Source organism: Caretta caretta, chromosome 1 (genome assembly GCF_965140235.1).
Source record: "Caretta caretta isolate rCarCar2 chromosome 1, rCarCar1.hap1, whole genome shotgun sequence".
Taxonomy (NCBI): Eukaryota; Metazoa; Chordata; order Testudines; family Cheloniidae; genus Caretta; species Caretta caretta.
The window spans coordinates 176,049,355-176,070,555 of NC_134206.1; the positions used below are offsets into that span (position 1 = coordinate 176,049,355).

At 40.2% G+C, this 21,201-nt stretch overlaps 1 protein-coding gene across 1 annotated transcript in view; it reads right to left on the minus strand.

Moving 5' to 3' along the window:
• Positions 1-3,400: 3,400 nt before the first annotated feature.
• Positions 3,401-21,201, minus strand: part of CXADR (CXADR cell adhesion molecule) — a 54,228-nt gene continuing 36,427 nt past the window's right edge. Inside the window, exon 8 of the mRNA XM_048868434.2 lies at positions 3,401-3,993. Coding sequence (XP_048724391.1) covers positions 3,952-3,993 — 42 coding nt within the window. The 3' untranslated portion in view covers positions 3,401-3,951. The remainder of the gene's footprint in view (positions 3,994-21,201) is intronic.

A 21,201-nucleotide genomic window follows, 5' to 3' on the forward strand; every position in this document is an offset into this window, starting at 1 on the left:
GAAATATTGCAAATGAATGAGATTTGAGTGCTTAATTATCTTAGGCTCATTTGAATATCCAAACTTTCACTTGCTCTCTCTTACACTTACACACACACACACACACACACTGCAGATCAGTGTTCAGCTGGTGTTAACTGGAGTTCTCGGTGTATTTGTTTTTATGGCTTCTCACATGGGAAGCAAATCCAATTGTGGATTTGCAAATGCGATTGCACGTCTAGCAAGAATAGTCATTGTTGGGGGGAGGGTTTGAGGCCTTGGCCTTCTGACATGATCTCTTGACCTGCTGCAACCTGACAGACCACACCTCAGAAGTAGACACCGCCTCATAGTACAGGCCTCTCTATCTAAATCTGTCCAGAGCAATAAGTTCCCAGGTTTTAATGCCTATCTTGAATGATTTGACGTTGGCCTTCAAAATGTCTTTATATCTGAGGATGGGTTGACACTTACAGTGGATTCCTGTGCACAGTTGGCTTTAGAGCACCACTTTCAGTATACAGAAAACCTCAGTAGGGACCATGCGTCTGACCCAGCAAAGTTGAGACCTGAGCATGCTCTCGATTCCAAGGATTTGGCACCTCTCAAGGACTTCAGTGTTGGGGATCCTGTTCTACTACTTGATGTTGCAGATGGATCTTAGGCAGTGAAAGTGGAAGCTCTCCAAGTGTTTGAAGTGCTGTCAGTATAGCATCCATGTCTCACAGCCATAGAGGAGTGAGGTGAGAAAAACAGGATGGTAGATTTTTATCTTGGTTCTGAGGCAAACTCCACGCTCCCGCCAGAACCTGAAGATGAGCCTGCCAAACGCCATACCGGCCTTTGCCAGATGCTGAATAATCTCATCTTCCAACATGGCGTTACCGGAAAGTGTGTTACTCGGCATAGCAGAATTTTTGAGAGAGTTGAGGGGTGAGTTGTCAGTCGTGATAATGGACTCATGGTACTTGTGATGCTCATGATGTGGTGCTGTCTGGTACATGACCTCTGTCTTGTTCAGGCTAACTGTGAAACCAAAGCATTTTAAGGCCTAGGCAGAGCAATACATGACAACTGAATGTCGTCAGGTATGTGTGCAATGATGGCACAGTCACCAACAGGAGCTCTCTTAAAAGCTATTTGATTACCTTGGTGCAGGCCCTGAGATGCTGTCGACAATGGACCACCATCCAATCTAAACCAGATGTGTACCTTTATGCCAAAGTCCTGGAATGTGAACAAGAGCATGGCTGAAAAAGACAGTGGCAAAGAGGGCTGGAGCCATTACACATGCTTGTTTGGTGCTGCTGGTGATAGGGAAGGCTTCTGATGAGTCACCACACTCCATCACCCTGGCCATCATGAAATGAGTGGATGACAACAATCCTCTTCTCTGGGAACACAAATTTATGAAAGAGTTTCCACAGGCGCTCGCAATTCACAGTGTCAAAAGCCTTGGTCAGGGTAACAAACACTGCATACAGGTCCTTATTGTGGAGTCATCTCTTGTATTTGTCAGGCTGCAAAAATCATGTCCATGGTGCCGCAACCAGCATGAAAGCCACTCAGTGACTCTGGATACACCAGGTCCACTAAGAGAGATGAGCCTGTTGAGGACAACCCAGGCAAGGATTTTCCCAGTTATGGACAGCAGTGAGATTCTGTGATGGTTGTCACAGCTCAGTATGCTTCTCTTCCTTTTGTACAGATGGACTATGAAAGCAGCCTTATACTCCTGGGGCATGGTACCCTGTTCCCATATAGTCTTGAAAAGGCTGGTGAGTTTCCTGACCAGGTGGGCACTCCACAGTTGTATACTTCAGATGGCATGCTCTGGGCGTCCGGAGGCTTGCTCCGGGACAGCTGTTTGTTGGTCTTAGTAATCTCGCCTAAAGAAGGGTACGATGACAGCTCCTCCAGGACAGAACACAGTGGGAGTGAGTCAATGGCTTCATCGGACGTAGTGGATTGACAGTTCAGGACGCTATCAGTGCTCTGCCCAGCGAGAGAGAATCTTGCCTTTCTCTGTGAGCAGCCAGTTACCATTTGCTGTGAATACAGGGGCCATACCACTGGATTGTGTGTGTGTATGTTTACTTTAAAAAGCTGATTATGGAATATTGGTTAGTTTTTCATGCTCATTAATTAAAGCACATATATACATCTCTCTCTCAAGTGTCAGATTTTATATTTTGGTCTACTTTGGCGTGTAATCCTAGCACAAACAAAATCAGAATAGCACAAATCTAACAACTAGCACTCTTGACTTTCAGTGGTTACCATCATCAGGGAAGGAATAACAGCCTGTATCATCAAATTACATGGGTACCTTCAGAGAGAGAGAGCATGGTAGAAATCACTGCATTAAGCCTTAAATAATACAAACACATTACCTCACAGTGATTCACGAACCCAACAATCAAATGAGATCTTCAACAGTCACTGATGAGCACACAGCGTACCTCAGGAGTCTCTCTGTGTGTGCACAAAATGGCTTTAAGACAATTGTGCTCCCTTAACAGTAGGCCACTGCATGTCAGTCTAGTCCAGGGATCAGCAACATTTGGCACACGGCCCACCAGGGTAAGCCCCCTGGTGGGGCAGGCCGGTTTGTCTACCTGCTGCATCCGCAGGTTTCGCCAATCGCAGCTCCCACTGGCGGCGGTTCGCCGCTGCAGGCCAATGGGGGCTGCGGGAAGCGGCAGCCAGCATATCCCTCGGCCCACGCCGCTTCCCGCAGCCCCCATTGGCCTGGAGTGACGAACCACAGCCACTGAGAGCCGCGATTGGCCTAACCTGCAGAAGCGGCAGGTAAACAAACCGGCCCGGCCCCCCAGGGGGCTTACCCTGGTGGGCTGCATGCCAAATGTTGTCGATGCCTGGTCTCGTCCTTCAGGCTGCTTTAATTTATGCAGATTATGTATGGTAACAAGGAGCCACTCCAATGTTTGGGGATTACTGGGGCACTGGAACCCTCCATCCCACCATGCCTTCTTTCTCCAGGCCACAGTCTTGATGCCAGCTACATAGTGGGTAGATTTGCTATCTGCCACCAAAAGATCTGCCTGTGCTGGGGTGATTGTCCCATAGCCATTTGCACCAGATTTATGGCCACTTTGCACTGTCAGAACTGTACAAAGCCATCTTAACACACAGGAGAATCTAAGATAATGTATGTACATTTCTTTGTTTAAACAATTCCATTACTATTTACATATTCTTTGCCCCTCTTTTCTATGTTAAAATGATGAAAAGCAAAGATGGGTCATAAACTGACATCACTTATTGCAGCATATATTTTACCAGATTTTGATATATGCACTATACACATTATAATGTAATGTTTTATTAAATATATGTTACAAGATTTACAGTCTAGGAATACAATATAGCAAAGTGTTTTTAAAGAAATGTTTATAGAAATCATTTTTATAACAGTATTAAAAGACAATATTATCACAACATTTAAATATACAGTATGCAAGGCACCTTCCTATCAAAGAAATAAGGCAATTAACTAGTTGTAAACAAAATTCACTAACTCAAAACTTAAAATCACATTAATTTCTTTGTGATTGGTGTTGAAATTATTTCAGTCCAAATTGCATAACATGCTACATTTTTTTGTCACCTGAGCTGATTTCTGTCAACTTCATCATGAGGTTTTACATGTACCCAGAGGCATGGCTATCTTCATATTATCAAAGGTTTTTTTTATTTTTTAATTCTTTAAAACCTAGAACTAGTGGAGAAAAATCCTTTAACAGTCACATTGTAAACTTTGCAACATAGATAGGTAGGTGAGATTAAAAGAAAATGCTACCCGTAAAACTGAACAGAGTCTAGTTTCTAATCTTGACTCTAAAGTGAAAATAGGTAAAGATGAAACAAACAGTACTTCATTTCATAATATACTTCAGTTTCTCCATAGTTGAAATTCATGGGGAAATACAGCCTGTTTCTTCATGTTTATACCACTGTTATATCATGAATCTTGTATGCGAGGTCATACTATAAAAAAGAAAATACCATTAATCTATATGAGGTGCTGATATTTGATCATCACTTAAGTAAATAAGATAAACACCATTAGGTTCATGCAGATTATTAGGACTGAAATCAATGGAGTTACTCCTACATTAAAATAGGGTAATGAAGTGGCGAGTAAGTCCCAATATTAATATGTTAGAACAGAAATGAGCTGTCGCAGGCACTGCCCCTGCAGCTCCCAGCCAATGGGAACTGCAGGGCAGTGCTTCGGTTGGGGGCAGTGTGCAGAGCAGAGGCCCCTGGCTGCCCCTACGCATAGGACACGGAGAGGGGCCATGCTCCCCAGCTGGAGGGCCGGAGCGGAGCAAGCCCCAGACCTCACTCCCCAGCGAGAGCTCGAGGGCTGGATTAAAACAGCTGGCTGGCTGGATCCGGCCTGCAGGCCGTAGTTTGTGCACCCCTGATCTAGAACCTGCTCCCACTGAAGTCAACAGAATTTTGCCAGTGCTTCCTATGCCTATAAGACCAGACTCCTTAGTTCATCCATCAGCTAGTGTAAAGTTATCTACAGCATATTTTCAAGTATTTATCTGGTCTAGTTTAAAATCGCAAGCAAGGCATCTCCCACCATCACTATTATGAAGATATTTTTTGTGAAATTCAACTTAACATGTGCTTTCCTTAATTTCATCCCATCACACCAAGTTACCAGTTGTTTCACCCTACAATTATTTTTCCTCTTTTGTGTTTACAACTTTTAAGTACTTAGTTATCAAATCGCTTCCCAATGCAACTGGCTATTTAGTCATATTTATTTTGCATTCTTAATGTTTCTTTGTAAATCAGCCCTTCCAGTCGATTGATCCTTCCATCACCCCACCACCCCCGCCTTCTGAGTACCTTATCTTCCTGGTACTGAGGTACTCAAAACTAAACAGAATATTCCAGTACTCATCTCCCTAATGATGTATAAAGAGGAACTATAACCTCCCTTCTTTGTGACATGATACACAAATTGCTGTTCAAGGACACAACTCAAAACTACATTTCCTTTTTTTGGGCACCACATTGAGCTGAAAGTTCATATACATCTTACATACTGTCTGCTATCACCCCTTGCTGTATTTCAGCACAACTCATTTCCAATAATATACAGAAAATCTCTTTTCCTAATCAGTATATCATGGAAGCTTGCAACTGTCTAGGAAGACAATAACAAAATGAAATGCTAACCCTATTTCCAAACTTATTATGTGCCTTTGTATTATTTCTCATTCTTCACTACTGTTCATACCATGCCTCAATTAGACAGTATTTATGAATGTAATTAGCACACTATTTATTTTCTCTTCCAGATCATTAATTAAGATGTTGACTCAGACTGGAACTCTTGTAACACTGGACGCTGTCACTTCCTATAGACACTTCCTTATAACTTGACACACTGCTGATTAGCATTAGCCTTTGTGTAAAATACTCCAGCTACTCAATCCCTGTAAAAGTGATTATTGATAACCGCATTTACTTTAGACCATCTGCCTACTAGTTTTGTAAATCTAGCTGCAAAAAATCTAGCTTGATCTGTCATTCTTCATAAAGCCTTTCAGGTTAAGGCTTGTCCATCTAGATTTTTGTCTTTATTATTTATCCCTTTAATTTAGTATGGGTTAAAGTTAGCGGCACCATAAAGCAGTAATAGTCAGGATCATTTGTTTCATCCCTTTCCCCTCCCCCCATCGTTTTGGAAGATTAGCATCATATGTGCTTCTTTTATTGTAGTAGTAGTATTTATTTGAATCCCCACTGTACTTGCCACTGTACAGAGAACAAAAAGACTGTCCCTGCTCAAACATATTGATCTATGTATTACTCCATGTAGCATGTGCATCCCCATACCTGTGACCACAGGAACAAAAACAATACAAAAATAAATGCAAAAACATGATTGTTACCCCCATTTTTTTCATTTTCTTTTAAATAGATTGTAAACTTTTTGGGGCAGGGACCGTCTTTTTACTCTTTTTATACAACACCTAGCACAATGAGACTCTGCTCCTACTTGAGGCCTCTAGGTGCTACCATAGTTCAAATAAGTAATAAAATAATAAGATAATGAAAGAACACTTCCCAACAAAAAATAATCTTCCTTCTTCTGTGCCACAAAGACGACAACTGCCACAAGGTCAAACTTCGCTTCTGTCAAACAACAGGGTAGGGACGTAGATTCCAGGGTTGAGGGCCTCTGTCAGGAATGCTCTGTCCCCACTCCTTATATGAGCAAATCTAGGGCAAGTTAACAAGATATTCCCCCAATTTTGGAAAACCTCTGTTATGTAGCGCACTGTAATTGTCAGAATATTCACGATGAAAAGGCTGGGCTGGAAAAAGTATTGAGCTAAATTCAGCTCTGATGTCAACAAGTGCAAACTCCATTGACTGAAGAATGATGACACCTATTTTTCCAGTCTAAATTAGGCCCTTTGTTCCCACCCATGCTTCCCATGCAGATGATACTTGCCCCAAAAGGCAGCTTTCACCAGAAGATGTATTTATCTGACATCCAAAAAATAAAATAAAACAAAACAATCACATATCTTCTCAGACATTTGGAGGAGCAATGATCTGTTATTCAAATCTGGGTTTTCACTGGGTACACTCCAATTTTTCCAGTTCATATTAATCTGTCCAAAATACTGTCAATCCTGAACTCAGGTTTTATTTTCCTCAGTTTATCCTTCCTCTGCTGGTAAATCTCTTTAGCAAACAAAGGATAATAAAAGAAATGTCTCTTCATCCCAAGGCAACAAAATCAACAACTAACATGGGACTTCAATTCAGGAAAAACAGGTGGTCTCATGCAGCCAGTAATAAATCAGAGTTTCTAAAAATTATAAATAATTTTCTAACACAAACAGTTCTGCAACCAACAGAAGGAAATGCTATTCTGAACCTCATAATGATAGATAAAGATGAATTAATCACTGACCTCTAAGTTATTGGTTGCCCAGTGACAAGCAATAATGACCCGATTACATTCAATATGGACAAACTTGGCACTTCAGAAAGGCTAATTTCCTGAAGACGAGAAAAGTTATGAATGAAATTTATTCGGGAAAAAAACCAGAAAAGTGTAAAGCTGTGTTTGGTCAGATGAATGCCCTAGCCTACAAGGGAGACATCTGTAATTAACATCTTCTAAGGAGGTGCAGCAAATGGGGACTTTACACACACATTCCCTGTCCTGTCCCCTAAGCTAGAGAGTCTCACACTGTAGGAGCGAACAGAACTATTTTTTCTATATTGTGCCTGATACATATACTGATCAAAGCCAAGCTTGTAGAGAGTACAGCTGGAATCATCCTTCAGGTCAAGATCCATTTACCATTTCTGTCTGTTTAGGGATGGGATTATCAATACCAGGGTGACCATCCTGAATCGTAATTTTAGGACACAGACATTGAAGTGTCATCTCCATCCTCCTTTCTTCTTAGGGAATCAAAAAATATTTGGAATAAAATCCTTTTCCACCTCAGCATTAGGGTACAGGTTCTTTGGGTCCCTGTAGAAGTAGGGAGTCTATCTCCTGTAAGAGTATCCTTTCATGAGAGCAATCCTTGGAAAGGAATGAGAAAGGGGGTTTTGGAAGGGAAGAGGGGAACTCTATGGTACAACCAAAGTGAATAGTATCAGGAATCTATTTGTCCGTAATCATCCATCATATATGAGAAAACTGGGCTAGGCAGCCACCAAATCAGATCTTGGAAGGACCTGGCACCTGGGTAGGTTAGTGATTCTCACAGATCCTATCAAAAAGACTTCTTGGCAGGTGTTGCCCCTGGAAAGAAGAGGTAAAAGGAGCATTATGTTTATTTTGTTGCATCCTCTGACACTTTTGCAGCAGTTCAATAAGCTCTCTGGTGAAAGAAAGGTTGCCTCATGTACTTCCTCTTGGCAGCTGAGGTGTATATCCCCAAGGAACCGAGGGTTGCCCTTTAGTATTTTAATGAGTGCAATGCCTTGTTCAGTCAAAAGATTGATAAGTTGTTTCCCTCGAAGGGCAAATCTTCCACAGGGAACTTTATTTCCTTGGGGAAATAGTGCTGGCCAGTGTGCTCCTTGACTCCTCAGACCATTGCACAAGCGTCTGCCTAGCCTGGATCTGACTGTGGACTCATAGCCTCCTCCATGTAGTGTTTCCAAAGCCTGAACTCCCCAGCTTGACAGGTTTGAGACAAAAAGGAGTGGCTGATACTGCACTGAGTGGAGATATGAGCTTCTCCAAGACAGTACAGGCACCTCTGGTGCTCATCTCTGACTGGGAAAGCAGGGAAGGAGCAGAGGTGGGGCGAGGGGCATTAATTTACTAAGAAAGTTTTATCAAATTTTGTAGACAGTTCTCCAATATTTATAGATTTTTATATAATTATATAATACTTACAAAAACAGAGTCAAGGATCAGTTGTGAACACTGGAGGGCTCCATCCCAGACCATGTGGTAGTAAGAAGGGACTGGGGAGACGGTCAGTCAGAAAGAGTGCAGGTATGGACCAATAGACTCCAGTAGCAAGAATCTTCTGGTCTCAGGCACATTCGTATCCTCAGTGGAATACACATAGGGAATAGCACTCAAAGAAGGAGTTTATTTGTACAGTATATTAGGAACAAAAGAAATCACAGTAACGTGGTAGGACCATTACTAAATGGAATGGCAAAACTGTTAAATAGTGATGCAGAAAAGGCAGAAGTGGTTCAATTAATATTTCAGTTTTGTATTTGGAAAGAAGGACGATGTACTGGTATTGCATATGAAAGAAATACTTTCAGTCCATTAGTAACTAAGGACTATGTTATGCAATGTGTAGTGGGGATAAACATTTTTGAATAAACAGACCTGGATAACTTGCACAAAGAATCCTAAATGAGTTAGCTGAGGAGATCTCTGGTCCGCTGGTATTAACTTTTAATAAATCTTGGAATATCAGGGAAATTCCAGAAGACTAGAAGTGTGCTAATATTGTACTGATATATAGGCCAGTTAGCCTGACGTCAATCCTGGGCAAAACGATGGAAAAGCTGACACACGATTCAATTGATAAAGAATTAAAGAACAGGAGTATAATTAATGCTGATCAACATGGTTTTGTGAAAAAAGTTAGTCAAACAATCATGATTTCACCTTCTTTGGTGAGATTATCCGTTTTGTTGACAAAGATAACTGTGTAGGCTATAATACTTTGACTTACTATACTGCATGACATTGATTTAAAAATTGGCACTATACAATATCAATAAAGTACATGTTAAATGGACTAAGAAATGACAGATCTCAAAATGTAGTAATCAATGGGGAATAATCATCAAGTGGGGAAGTTTCTAATGGGGTTTTTGCAGGACTTGGCACTGAGCCTGATACTATTCAACATTTTCATCAGTGTTCTGGAATATATCTGCAAGATATGTTCAAACACAATTTATGCTTTTGTCAAACACGAGTTATTGAGTCAATACGGAGGTAACTCTGTAAAAAGTAATGCCCTGTGACATACAGGTCAGACTAAACAGTCCCTTCTAACCTTAATAACTGTACAAATCTGAACCAGCATTCATACTGATGAATATTTATATAACAAATTTACAGCTAGCTTAAATCAAAGCATTTTGGAAGCTTTGTGGGACTAAAAACAATTGAAAAAACCCAGACCTTATGTGGTATCGTTATGTCTCTCAAGAGCATATTGATCAGATATTGAGTATGAGGTGGGATTTCAGAATATGGAATCCATTGCGCACAAGCACTCTGCTGTCCCTACGCAGAGCTTCATTGATTTCAGCGGGGCTCCATGCAGTTACAACAGTCTCCCATTTGCCTACCTAATTGCAGGACTGAAACGCAAGGTAAGTATTAAAGTCGCTTAACAAAGATATAGGATGCTGTCTGACCAAAATTCATGTGCACACTGAAAGGACCCCATTTTTATTGTCAGTAAGTTACCCCTTATGCCTGTTCCGAGTGTTGACTAAACTCCTACACTAACCAGATATAACCAAACACAGGGGAATAATGGAAATTCAGACAGCCAGTAAGTGGGGGAAAGGCATGAGTTTTTTTTTTCCAATTCATGACCTTAGCAGCAAAAAATTCTAGGGGATTTTATGACAAATGCCAGTTTAAAAAAAAGAGTATTTCTATGCCTTTTACAGATACATATATTTCATAAGACACACAGCTTAAATGTGCTAAAAAAATCCTTTGATGTATGATATTACATACCTATTCAGTCCTGATCAACACAAGGGATGAGCATACAAGAAATACAAGGAAATGAATTTACTCCAAGTGATACCTATCTTTAAGATTTACAAATTAACTAATTGGAATCTATTGTCAGTTTCTCAGCTAACTGGACAGCTTCACCCTCTCATCTTTAAAAAAAATTGTTGTTGAAAATGTGCAGCCTTGATGTCTCTGTAAACGGAGAGAGAGATCTGGCATGATCAGACTCTACTGTCGCAATACAAGAAAAATGTACTTTCATTTTCCTAAGTACAGCCATTTCATCAGATACATTAAAACCTGTCTTAGGAATTTACGTCTCCCCTGGAAGAGCAGTGACCCAGGAAACATTTCCAGGGACCTTAGATGGCTTCAGCTACATTGAGGACAGCTGATATTTCAATGTCTTAGTGTAGTACATTTCTTCAATATAAAAGCATAGAGACGCTCTCTTGGAGTTAATCAGTTTTCAGTTAAATTCAGGTTTAACTTTAATAAGATCCTTATTATATTTACACCCACACAGTCAACTTATGTGCTTTTCAGAACTATTTTTTCATTGTAACTCCTTAATTTATACTTCCAAATATTTTATGTAATGGTATGGTGCACACCTGCCTAAAGGCTTCCTAAATTTAAAAAGTCTGTAAATAGTTCTTAAAACAGTTAAACCTGACCAAAAGAGAAAGTTTATACACCAAGCTGTACATTTTCTTTCCATTTCCTTCATATAATTCAGCTTTCCTTCCAGAGTTTATGCAGAAGGGTCAACTTATTGCTCTTGCAATTGACATGAATTACAATAGAATTTTTACTTTATTTTTTCATTTTTGTTTTTCAGGATTGTAATTTTCAGTAGGATATCTAATTTTCTGGAATCCAAGAAGTTAAGCTAAATTCTTTTTTGCTTTACTATAGAGCACATAATATTTAAAATGATTTACTATGAATTAACAAATCACAGCAAGTCACAAGCGAATGTGTGGTATGTTTCAGTCACTGGGGTATGGGTGAAGCACTGTTAAAAAAAAATTAAGACAATCAGAAATCATTGGCCACAAGAGGGCATCCAATATTCTCTTACCAAACCATATTTCATATTAGCATGTTTCAATTTCAAGCACTGTGATGTTTTAACATACTGAGGGGGGTGGGGGAGGGAGGGAAGGAGGGGATTGGAGGGCAGGAGGAGGAGGGATTATTTCGGATTGTAGCATTTTTCAGGATGTCTTCTTTTTACCTGATTTTGACTAATGTTCTCATGTTTTTATTTTACTTTTTTTTTAACTGTACATAGGGAATTGTGAATTATAAAAGTTATTAAGGTACCAAGTAAAGGGCCTGATCCAAAGCCCACTGAAGGCAGAAGGGACTCTTTCCATAGACTTCAGATCAGGTCCTGAAAGTTCTGCTTAATCAATCATTTTTGTCTTATTGTTTATAGGCACACACACTAATGTTTTGGTGAATGTGCAGAAATAATGAATAATTTAGACATTCACATGATAACCATTCATTTTTAAAAATAATCAGTATAATCATTTTAAGAGGTTTTTTTTATGTCATACTATACTATGAATGACTACACAGAAATAAATTGTTTTATTGTCAAACACTGTTCAGCTTAATACAATTATTTAAAAATCAAGAAAATTGTTATATCGTGCTAAATCAGTCTAGTCAACAGACAGAGCATTGTGATCCAATGCCAGTAGAATAAAGAAGGCTAGTTTATAATTTCCAGAACACTTCCTCTACCTGCCTGTGAATACATCTGTAGGTAACTCAGTTGGAAGCAAAAATGTTGCAACCTATTTACGAACTATTTAAAATGTTCCGATACTATAAAATACTCATTTCACATGGTATTTAATGACCATTCTAATTTATATTACTTATACTTTATTTAAAGGGACACTGTGCTTGAAAAAACATGGTTCTGGCTGAAAATGTCATACATACTATAGATACAAGGTAGGTGAGGGAAGATCTTTTATTGGACCAACTTCCGTTGGTGAGACAAGCTTTCGAGTCACACACACAGCTCTTCTTCACATCTGGGCAGAGTTGTCTCCCCCCCTGTTCTATAGGGGTCAGGCTGTGACACAGAGACCCCCTTGACAAAGGCTTACAACTCTCACCTTTGGCCCGACAAACACATTACACCAGACCTGAAGAGCAGCTGTGTGTGGCTGGAAAGCGTGTCTCTCTCACCAATAGAAGTTGGTCCAATAAAAGATACTACCAAACCCAACTGGTCTCTTTAATCTCCGGGGACCGACACAGCTGCAACTACACTGCATACATACTATAGTTAAGGTAACACAACTGGCATAACTGAAATAAGTCCGTGGAGGGAAAAATCTATTTATTCAATTTGCTAAAGGGATCTCAGAGCACTCCATGTATAGGTAGGCTCCAATCCCATAACTTGTTTTGTGGGCAGGCAGACAGACACTAGTGCCTGAGTGGAGTCCCAGTGGAGTCAGTGGGACTCTGGATAGGTGCAGGAGGCCACCAGCATGAAGTTCAGCACTAGTTAATTTTTTCTCTGAAAAGAGCTTTTTAAAATATCAAAGGAACAAAATACAAACAAAAATAAAAACAACCCACATTATAAAAAAAATTGGTCATACTTTATATTAAGGTTCTGTTTGTAAATGATTAATAGAAGTTATAGAGCTTTAGAGACATGAGCCGTATTTATTACAGATTATAGGTACATCTGCAGAGGATGTTATGAATGGTTGGGAATGCTTGTCTGGAGGATACCTGTTCAATATCTTTCCTCTGTTGCCTGAGCATCCAATAGCCTTCTATATTACCCATCTTCTCAAACAAGTCCAATTTCCATGACCCTCCCTCTTTGCAGGTTACCTTTAAACATTACTAACATACATTCAGATCAGTTTCCTAGCTTTGAGACATCCTGGTGTATTAATACATACTGTTGCCACCCTCCCAATCTTTAACTGAGGATGGACAAAGCAACACTTTGCGATAGTCAGTAGATCAACAGGGGTACCAGTTCAGAAGTGGCCATTAGTACCCCCTTTGGCTTTGGCTCATTAGTACCCCCCCCCCTTTTTTTTTTAATTTAAAATGGGTGATTTCATCCTTGCTGTTTTACATTCACAGTGGTTCATCTCAGACTGCCGCCTTTCTATTTTTATTGAAGGAAAACCATAGTGCATCGATAAAGGGCATACACATCAATATATTTTAAAACCAAGCTTTTGCATCATATTTCTAGGTTATTTTATATTCTGGAAGAAATATTTCTGCTTTCAGCAGTTATGGGATTACAAGTGATGGGAAAGGGCATCCTATTTACTCACATAAAATGTATAGTGCTGGCAGCCACAACATAAGCTCTTGACAGCGCTCTGCAAACCACCAGCTGTGTCCCAAAGATGTCATCTTGTTTAAGTCAAAATTCAGTTTAGTTATTAGCCGCATCTCGCACAATTTCTGCGTTAAGTTGCTCAATTCCCACCTGAGCTAGACTGGTGGTAAATTGAAACCATAGTAATTAGAGAGCAGATAAATAAAATTATATCTTGACAAGTGCACACTTTGGAATGGGTCCTGGTATTTATCTACCATCAGGTTTGACTATGAAACTAGCGACACTGGCCCAGTTCCGTTTTCTCAGGCACTAGCAGTTTGTATAGTGGAGATGAAGATCTGGGATAAGTGTCAGGCCAGTTCTACTCTACAATGTTTGTCAGCATAGCGATATTGGTCCTGGGTGTGAAAAACCAAACCACACTTCTGGCTGACAAACCTATCCCAGCAAAATCCCCATTGTAGACATAGCTATGCTCAAAGAACAGTGCTTCCGTTGCCATAGACGATGTCATTTGGGAAGGTGATGTTGCTATGCTGATAGAAACATCATCTTAGGCCTGGTCTACACTAGGGGGGGATCGATCTAAGATATGCAACTTCAGCTACGAGAATAGCGTAGCTGAAGTCGACGTATCTTAGATCGACTTAGAATCACTTACTTTGCGTCCTCGTGGCGCGGGATCTACGGCTGCCGCTCCCCTGTCGACTCCGCTTCCGACTCTCGCCCTGGTGGAGTTCCGGAGTCGACAGCAGAGCAAGCGGGGATTGATTTATCGCGTCTACAGTAGACACGATAAATCGATCCCTGATACATTGATCACTACCTGCCGATCCGGCGGGTAGTGTAGACGTGGCCTTAGTGGTCTTGACATCATTCAAATTTAGTGGATACACTAATGTTCTGAAACTGTTCTACCAATTTCTTGAGACAATTTGCATAAAAGGTTCTTACTTTGTTCGAATGTATCCAACCTTGAGATTTAGTTTATTAATCTGTTCCACAGAACACTCAGGTCCAGCTAGTGGTTGCTGTCACTGAACTCCAGTAATGTTGTGCTTTAATATTGTTGGCTGGAGATTCATAAAATATTATACATTTTAGCCCTGAATATATTTCTCCTAGTCTTCCATCCCAACATAACTGATATAAGTAGAGGTGGCACTCACTAGATTTGTGCATACAAGGCTGGAAGCAGGGATTTTGTCACGGAATTTATTTCACTCACTGGTTGATGGATCCTAATTGAGGTGTCCAGAAAACCATGTCTATTTAGACAGGCTTTTGCACAAAGAATTAGTTTATGAGAATGGGAGTGTGGTGGTGGTATTCTTTGCTAGGGAGTTTGCAGTTTGTTTTAGCAGAGCCTGTGCCAATTTTGATTTAACTTAGAGTTCTAAGTACGTTATATAAATTAAAAATAAATAAAATTTTGGAATAATCAGAGCTTCTGGCATGTATAAATGTATGTATAAAAATAAATGCATGTATAAATTTCTATTTTTTCCTTTATTGAACTCCTGCTTTTCCTAGAAAGTGAGGATTTTCCCTTCCTGTAATTCAAGTTTCTGCCACAAGGTAGCTGGCAGTCTCTAGACCATTGGGCTTTCCTCTTTGAACTTGCTAGTGATCAATCAACTTCCAACAGCTTATCCTCCTTACTCAGCGACACTATCTACAGGCTGCTTTTGTACACTTTCTTTAGGTGGATTATTCCTTAGCCTTTAAAGATGCTTATGGAAACAATTAGATACGGGCAAACATAAAGTGACTAAAATGTTTTCTAAAATAGCAAGTCTAACAACTAATTAATTATCAGCACTAATGTAATTAAGGTCTGGAAGAATCCCAAACAGTCAAATTCTTCTTCACAAAAACCCAATTTACCAGTACAGAATTTCTTTCTGTTCCTACTTATTTGACAATCTGGATCAATCAGATATAAAGAGTGCACACTGACTCCCTAGTTCTGGTGGAAAAATAGCTGGTCAAGATGCTCCTTCTAAGGACAGTATCTGCCAAAGCTGACACAACAAATCTACAGTGGCATATAGGTACCTAAGGATCATCATTTGGCAGCTTTACACAAGTCCCTTGCTGAAGCCCTTTTCCTTTCAGCTCATGGGATAGGTCATAGTTCTAGTACAGTGGGCTATAAATGGCTCAGGGGAAGAAGACTACGCAGTTTACGTGGAAACACAGGACTTTTAGCCATCTAGCTGTAGTGGGTCTGGACTCCACCCCCTCCCCTTGAAGTCCTGAAGTGGGGAACGGCAGTAGCGTAGCTAAGGGGGAGCGGGGCAGCAGGCAGTGCGACTGAAGGACCCGACGCCGAAGTGCTGCTGAAGACCTGGAGTGCCGCTGGGTGAGTACTAGTGGGTGGCACTTTTTTTTCTTTAATCTCCGCTCCCCCTGGTTTCTCCACCTGGCTATGTCACTGGGAAGGGAGTGATGAAAACTGGACCAGGAGGAGGGTGAGGTGGGACGCCGCCCAGGGGGAAAGTAAAACATAGCGTAGCTCAGGTGATCTTATAAAAGATGGTCTGTCCTGAAAAGGGAAGAGGAATGCAAGTTTCAGCTTTTAACATTGGCTCTCCAGTAAGGACTCAGGCGGAGGGGGATGCATTAGTCACCAAAACAGAGAAGCAACGATACTCTGACAGGGGTATCAAGGCTGCTTCCACTGACATGGAAAAGGTCTTTATGTTCAGAGGGGAAGCAGACTAAGTTTGGGCCTGCTGTACTCTGTCTCAAGGAAGAGCAAATATGGACATCACAATTGCCACTGAAGAAATTTGGGCACTGTCACCTGTGCATCTTCTGCCTGTCCACGTCACTGCCTGCTTTATAAAGAACTAGAAGGTGTTTGCCCGGAGCTTAGGCAGAAGATTAACTGACAACAACACAGCATCCAGAGTGAAGGAAATGCAGCTGGTCAGGAAAAAATATCTAGTAAGCGGTGATTGCTCCCTCTTCCTTCTAGGTTCAGCCATTGAGGGAAATCATTTGATCCAGATTGTTAAATGAGTGTCAGCAGTCTTTCATTTCTATTGCAGGATATGTATTCTATAATTGTTAATCTCACTTAACCTTTTTTCTGATTGGTCCTCCTTTCAGGCATTACTTTTTCCAGAGGTATTCCTCATCCCCAACTGAAGAAACTGGGTCGCTTTGGAGATGGCTCATGACACTTGTTAAGGGACATACTGTGTAGCCTGTTTATGAACATTTTAAAATCAGATCAGTTTTTCCTCAATTGAAACTTGTTAGATTTAGAACATTTATCTCTTAGTTCCCTTGCATTCTGCCTTAAGTTTTCTGCTTATTTTAATTTCTGGGCTATATTAAAACAAAACTCCTCTGTACTCGAAGGACAGAAAAGGACAGCTATATATGGGGAAAACAGTCATTGTCATTACAGGTTTTTCATTAGTGTGCTCACTTCTTAAGCTCCGTTGATCAACTATTAATTATATATATTGAAGCAAAGGTCAAAATGTGCTTGGCACTGTACAAATTTAATTAAGCATGCATTAACATATGTAGACATGTATCTTTTTCAGAGTATTTTCAGATTGTAAAAAAGTCATGTACGTTACTTCCTTAAGCCCTTAGTGGTATTCACGCCTATTATAAATACAGATCCAGTGCTCATATGCATAGAGCAATTTTTAATTACACAAATTTAACTTAAATATAAATGTAAATAAATCAACGAAATTTTAAATTCAAAATTTGAGGAACTGAACACCACTAGAAATCTATACACATACACTAAGAATCTGCCACATTTACAGGCTTCAGACCAAATTTAACATATTAGTAAAATACTTTAAACAACACTTAAAATGAGCAACTTGAGGGGGTTACTTCGACCCATAAGATATCTTATTGTAACAGAATGTGTTTGACTGGTTAACAAAGGGAAAATGTTAGGAATAGCATTCACTTGGACATCTACAATAATAATGGTGAAGTTCCTGGGGGAACAACTTTATATTCAAATATTTTATTCCTGCAATGGAAAATGGATAATCAACCCAATTTAAAAATCAATCTAAGCTATAATCTATATTTAGTAATCAAGTAATGAGTAATCAAGTTACAGAATCTGAAGGTGCATGCTAATATCCACAGAAAAGTTTAAAATATCCAGTCAGTTTTAACTGCTATTTTTCATTCAATTTGAAAGCGGTAACAAAAGGAGGAATAAGAAAGAACAAGATGAGCACAAGTGTGGTAGGGAAAGTCACGTTTATTAGTATGCTTAAAAGAGTACAAGAGGAAGAGAAAACTAAAGACACAAACAAGCTCTGCTTTAGAATAAAGATATACTACTGTTTTCTCTAACAGATTTATTTCAAAAAGTACACGTCTGTCATGAAACTACAGCATTCTTGTATTTTTTTTTAAACAAATGGACTTCCTACAAATTTCAATGCTTCTACTTTAAATTCATAAAAATTAAATATAGAACCTCATGCCGAAATTCATACCAATACCAAATACTATGCTTTGTGCACATGAAGTACCGAATACCTTTTTCCAGTTGCAGACATTTACTCCTTTAGGAAGTATTGCTTTAGTATATGGGCTGGATGAATGGACTATAAGGTGGATAGAAAGTTGGCTAGATTGTCGGGCTCAACGGGTAGTGATCAATGGCTCCATGTCTAGTTGACAGCCAGTATCAAGTGGAGTGCCCCAAGGGTCTGTCCTCAGGCCGGTTTTGTTCAATATCTTCATAAATGATCTGGAGGATGGTGTGGATTGCACCCTCAGCAAGTTTGCAGATGACACTAAACTGGGAAGAGAGGTAGATACGCTGGAGGGGAGGGATAGGATACAGAGGGACCTAGACAAATTAGAGGATTGGGCCATAAGAAATCTGATGAGGTTCAACAAGGTCAAGAGCAAAGTCCGGTACTTAGGACGGAAGAATCCCATGCACCCCTACAGACTAGGGACCGAATGGCTAGGCAGCAGTTCTGCAGAAAAGGACCTAGGGGTTACAGTGGACGAGAAGCTGGATATGAGTCAAGAGTGTGCCCTTGTTGCCAAGAAGGCCAATGGCATTTTGGGATGTATAAGTAGGGGCATTGCCAGCAGATCAAGGGACATGATCATTCCCCTCTATTCGACATTGGTGAGGCCTCATCTGGAGTAGTGTGTCCAGTTTTGGGCCCCACACTATAAGAAGGATGTGGATGCGTCCAGCAGAGGGCAATAAAAATGATTAGGGGACTGGAACACATGACCTATGAGGAGAGGCTGAGGGAACTGGGATTGTTTAGTCTGCAGACAAGAAGAATGAGGGGGGGTTTGATAGCTGCTTTCAACTACCTGAAAGGGGGTTCCAAAGAGGATGGATCTAGACTGTTCTCAGTGGTAGCAGATGACAGAACAAGGAGTAGTGGTCTCAAGTTGCAGTGGGGGAGGTTTAGGCTGGATATTAGGAAAAACTTTCACTAGGAGGGTGGTGAAACACTGGACTGTGTTACCTAGGGAGGTGGTAGAATCCCCTTCCTTAGAAGTTTTTAAGGTCAGGCTTGACAAAGCCCTGGCTGGGATGATTTAGTTGGGGATTGGTCCTGCTTTGAGCAAGGGTTGACTAGATGACCTCCTGAGGTCCCTTCCAACCCTGATATTCTATGATTCTATAATTAAGCTGAAATGTACTCATCATTGAAAAGCCCAAAGGCCCTATAAACAAACACTTAATGCAGTGTTTCAGTAGGGTATAAGTGATACAATGAACCTAATGTGGTCTTTCCTCCTACATGGCAAGAGCACAAAGAACAAAAGTCTGCCATGAAAACTATTTTCTATACTGTTGGCTTCCTTTATTGCAGAAAAGCCCTGATTTAAAGACAGATATTTGAAACACATCTTTAACACTTAGTATATTGTTACATGTCAGATTAAATGTCCTCATACCTCTTGTTTAGTAACAATACAACTACACAACATTAGATTAAATGTGTACTTTTGTACATTTCTGAATAGGCAAAATACCACAATTAATGGCATTTACAAAAATATGATGGGTATTTATTTTGCTCAACTGGAACAAGGCATTTTTAACGCACTAAATTCTAAAAAATTTACTCATGAAATGTCAGTGTAAAATAATGCCTCACAAAAATACCTTTAAATATCTGTTTCAGAAAGTATGTTAAAAGGAAGTTTATGATATCTGGTCTAATGTAGTGTTTTTTCAAATTACATAAGGCTGTCACACTTTATTCATCCCAAACTAAAATCAGAGTATGCCCCACTGACAATGGAAAAGTAAATTTTCAGTCATCCTATTAACTAGGTATTACCTCTTCAGTTCATTTAGATTTAATATTTACAAAAGAAAGTTTATCTTCAACTATAAAACTGCATGAATGAGGTACTGAGGATGGTGTGTTCTAATCAATGAACTAGCTGTCCTTGCTACCTATAGGAGTTTTCCTTAGAAGTCTTATTTGTAACAACATTCTAATTGGGAGGTGGGGGGAGTACTGGGATAAGCTATTTGGTCCCATCCATTCCCCTTCTAAATAGACAATACATTGTTAATCTGGTATCTGCTTTAAATAAATTAGATGTGTGAATTTAAAGAAAAAAACAATTTACTAAAATATTTATTTTGTGATATTAATCAAATTTATAGTAGTAATAATGTGGCCTTCATAATTATTTGTCCATTCAATAGGCCTGGATGTTAGGTACTTGAGGCAAAGTCTATCCCAAGTAGGTAGTCCTATGTATTTCAGAGGACAGTGTCAGTTTCTGTTACTTTATCTTCCATGCAATTTCATAAACAGACATTGTCAAGGCTGCAAGGCCTAAAAGCTATATTCTGAGGGCATATCATGCTGTCATTCCACTTTATCACTTATTCCTTTCTTGTGAGCTGACAGGGAATTAAATACGCACAAATGCAGCTACACCTGCTTTAGTGTAATACATTTATGTTCTTCAGTATCTTGCCTATTTACCTGACAGGAATATAGAGTACTGGACAATGCAATGAGAGCTCATCTCACAAACATGTCCACAGATGGATTAATCAAGCACTTTAGACGGTTAGCTAGTTGCCCAGCCCTACTGCTGGCTTTTAATCTCTGCTTTACCTCCTGTTTTGCACAGCAGATCAGTTTTCAAGATTGACATAACAGCATTTTAAAAATAATAAACACCTTACTTTCAGGGTAGGTAAAATATTTGGTGTATCAATATATCATTCAACTGTGACAATCTCTCTTCAGTGTTTATAACTGGATATGGGAAGAGACTGTCTTCATTCCCCACACCAGGAGTTCTCAAACTTCATTCCACTGCAACACCCTTCTGACCACAAAAGTTACACCACCACCCCAGGAGTGGTGGACTGAAGCCTGAGTCTGCCCAAGCCCCGCTGGCGGGGGGAAGGTGGGGACGGAAGCAAGCCAAAGCCCAAAAGCTGCAGCCCCAGGCAGGGTGCCTGTAACCTGAGCTCCGCCGCTCAGGGTTGAAGCCCTCTGGCTTCGGATTTGGCCTGGGTGGCGAGGCTTGGGCGGCGAGGCTTGGGCTTAGACTTTGGCCCGGGTGGTGGGACTCAGGCTTCGGCCAGGGC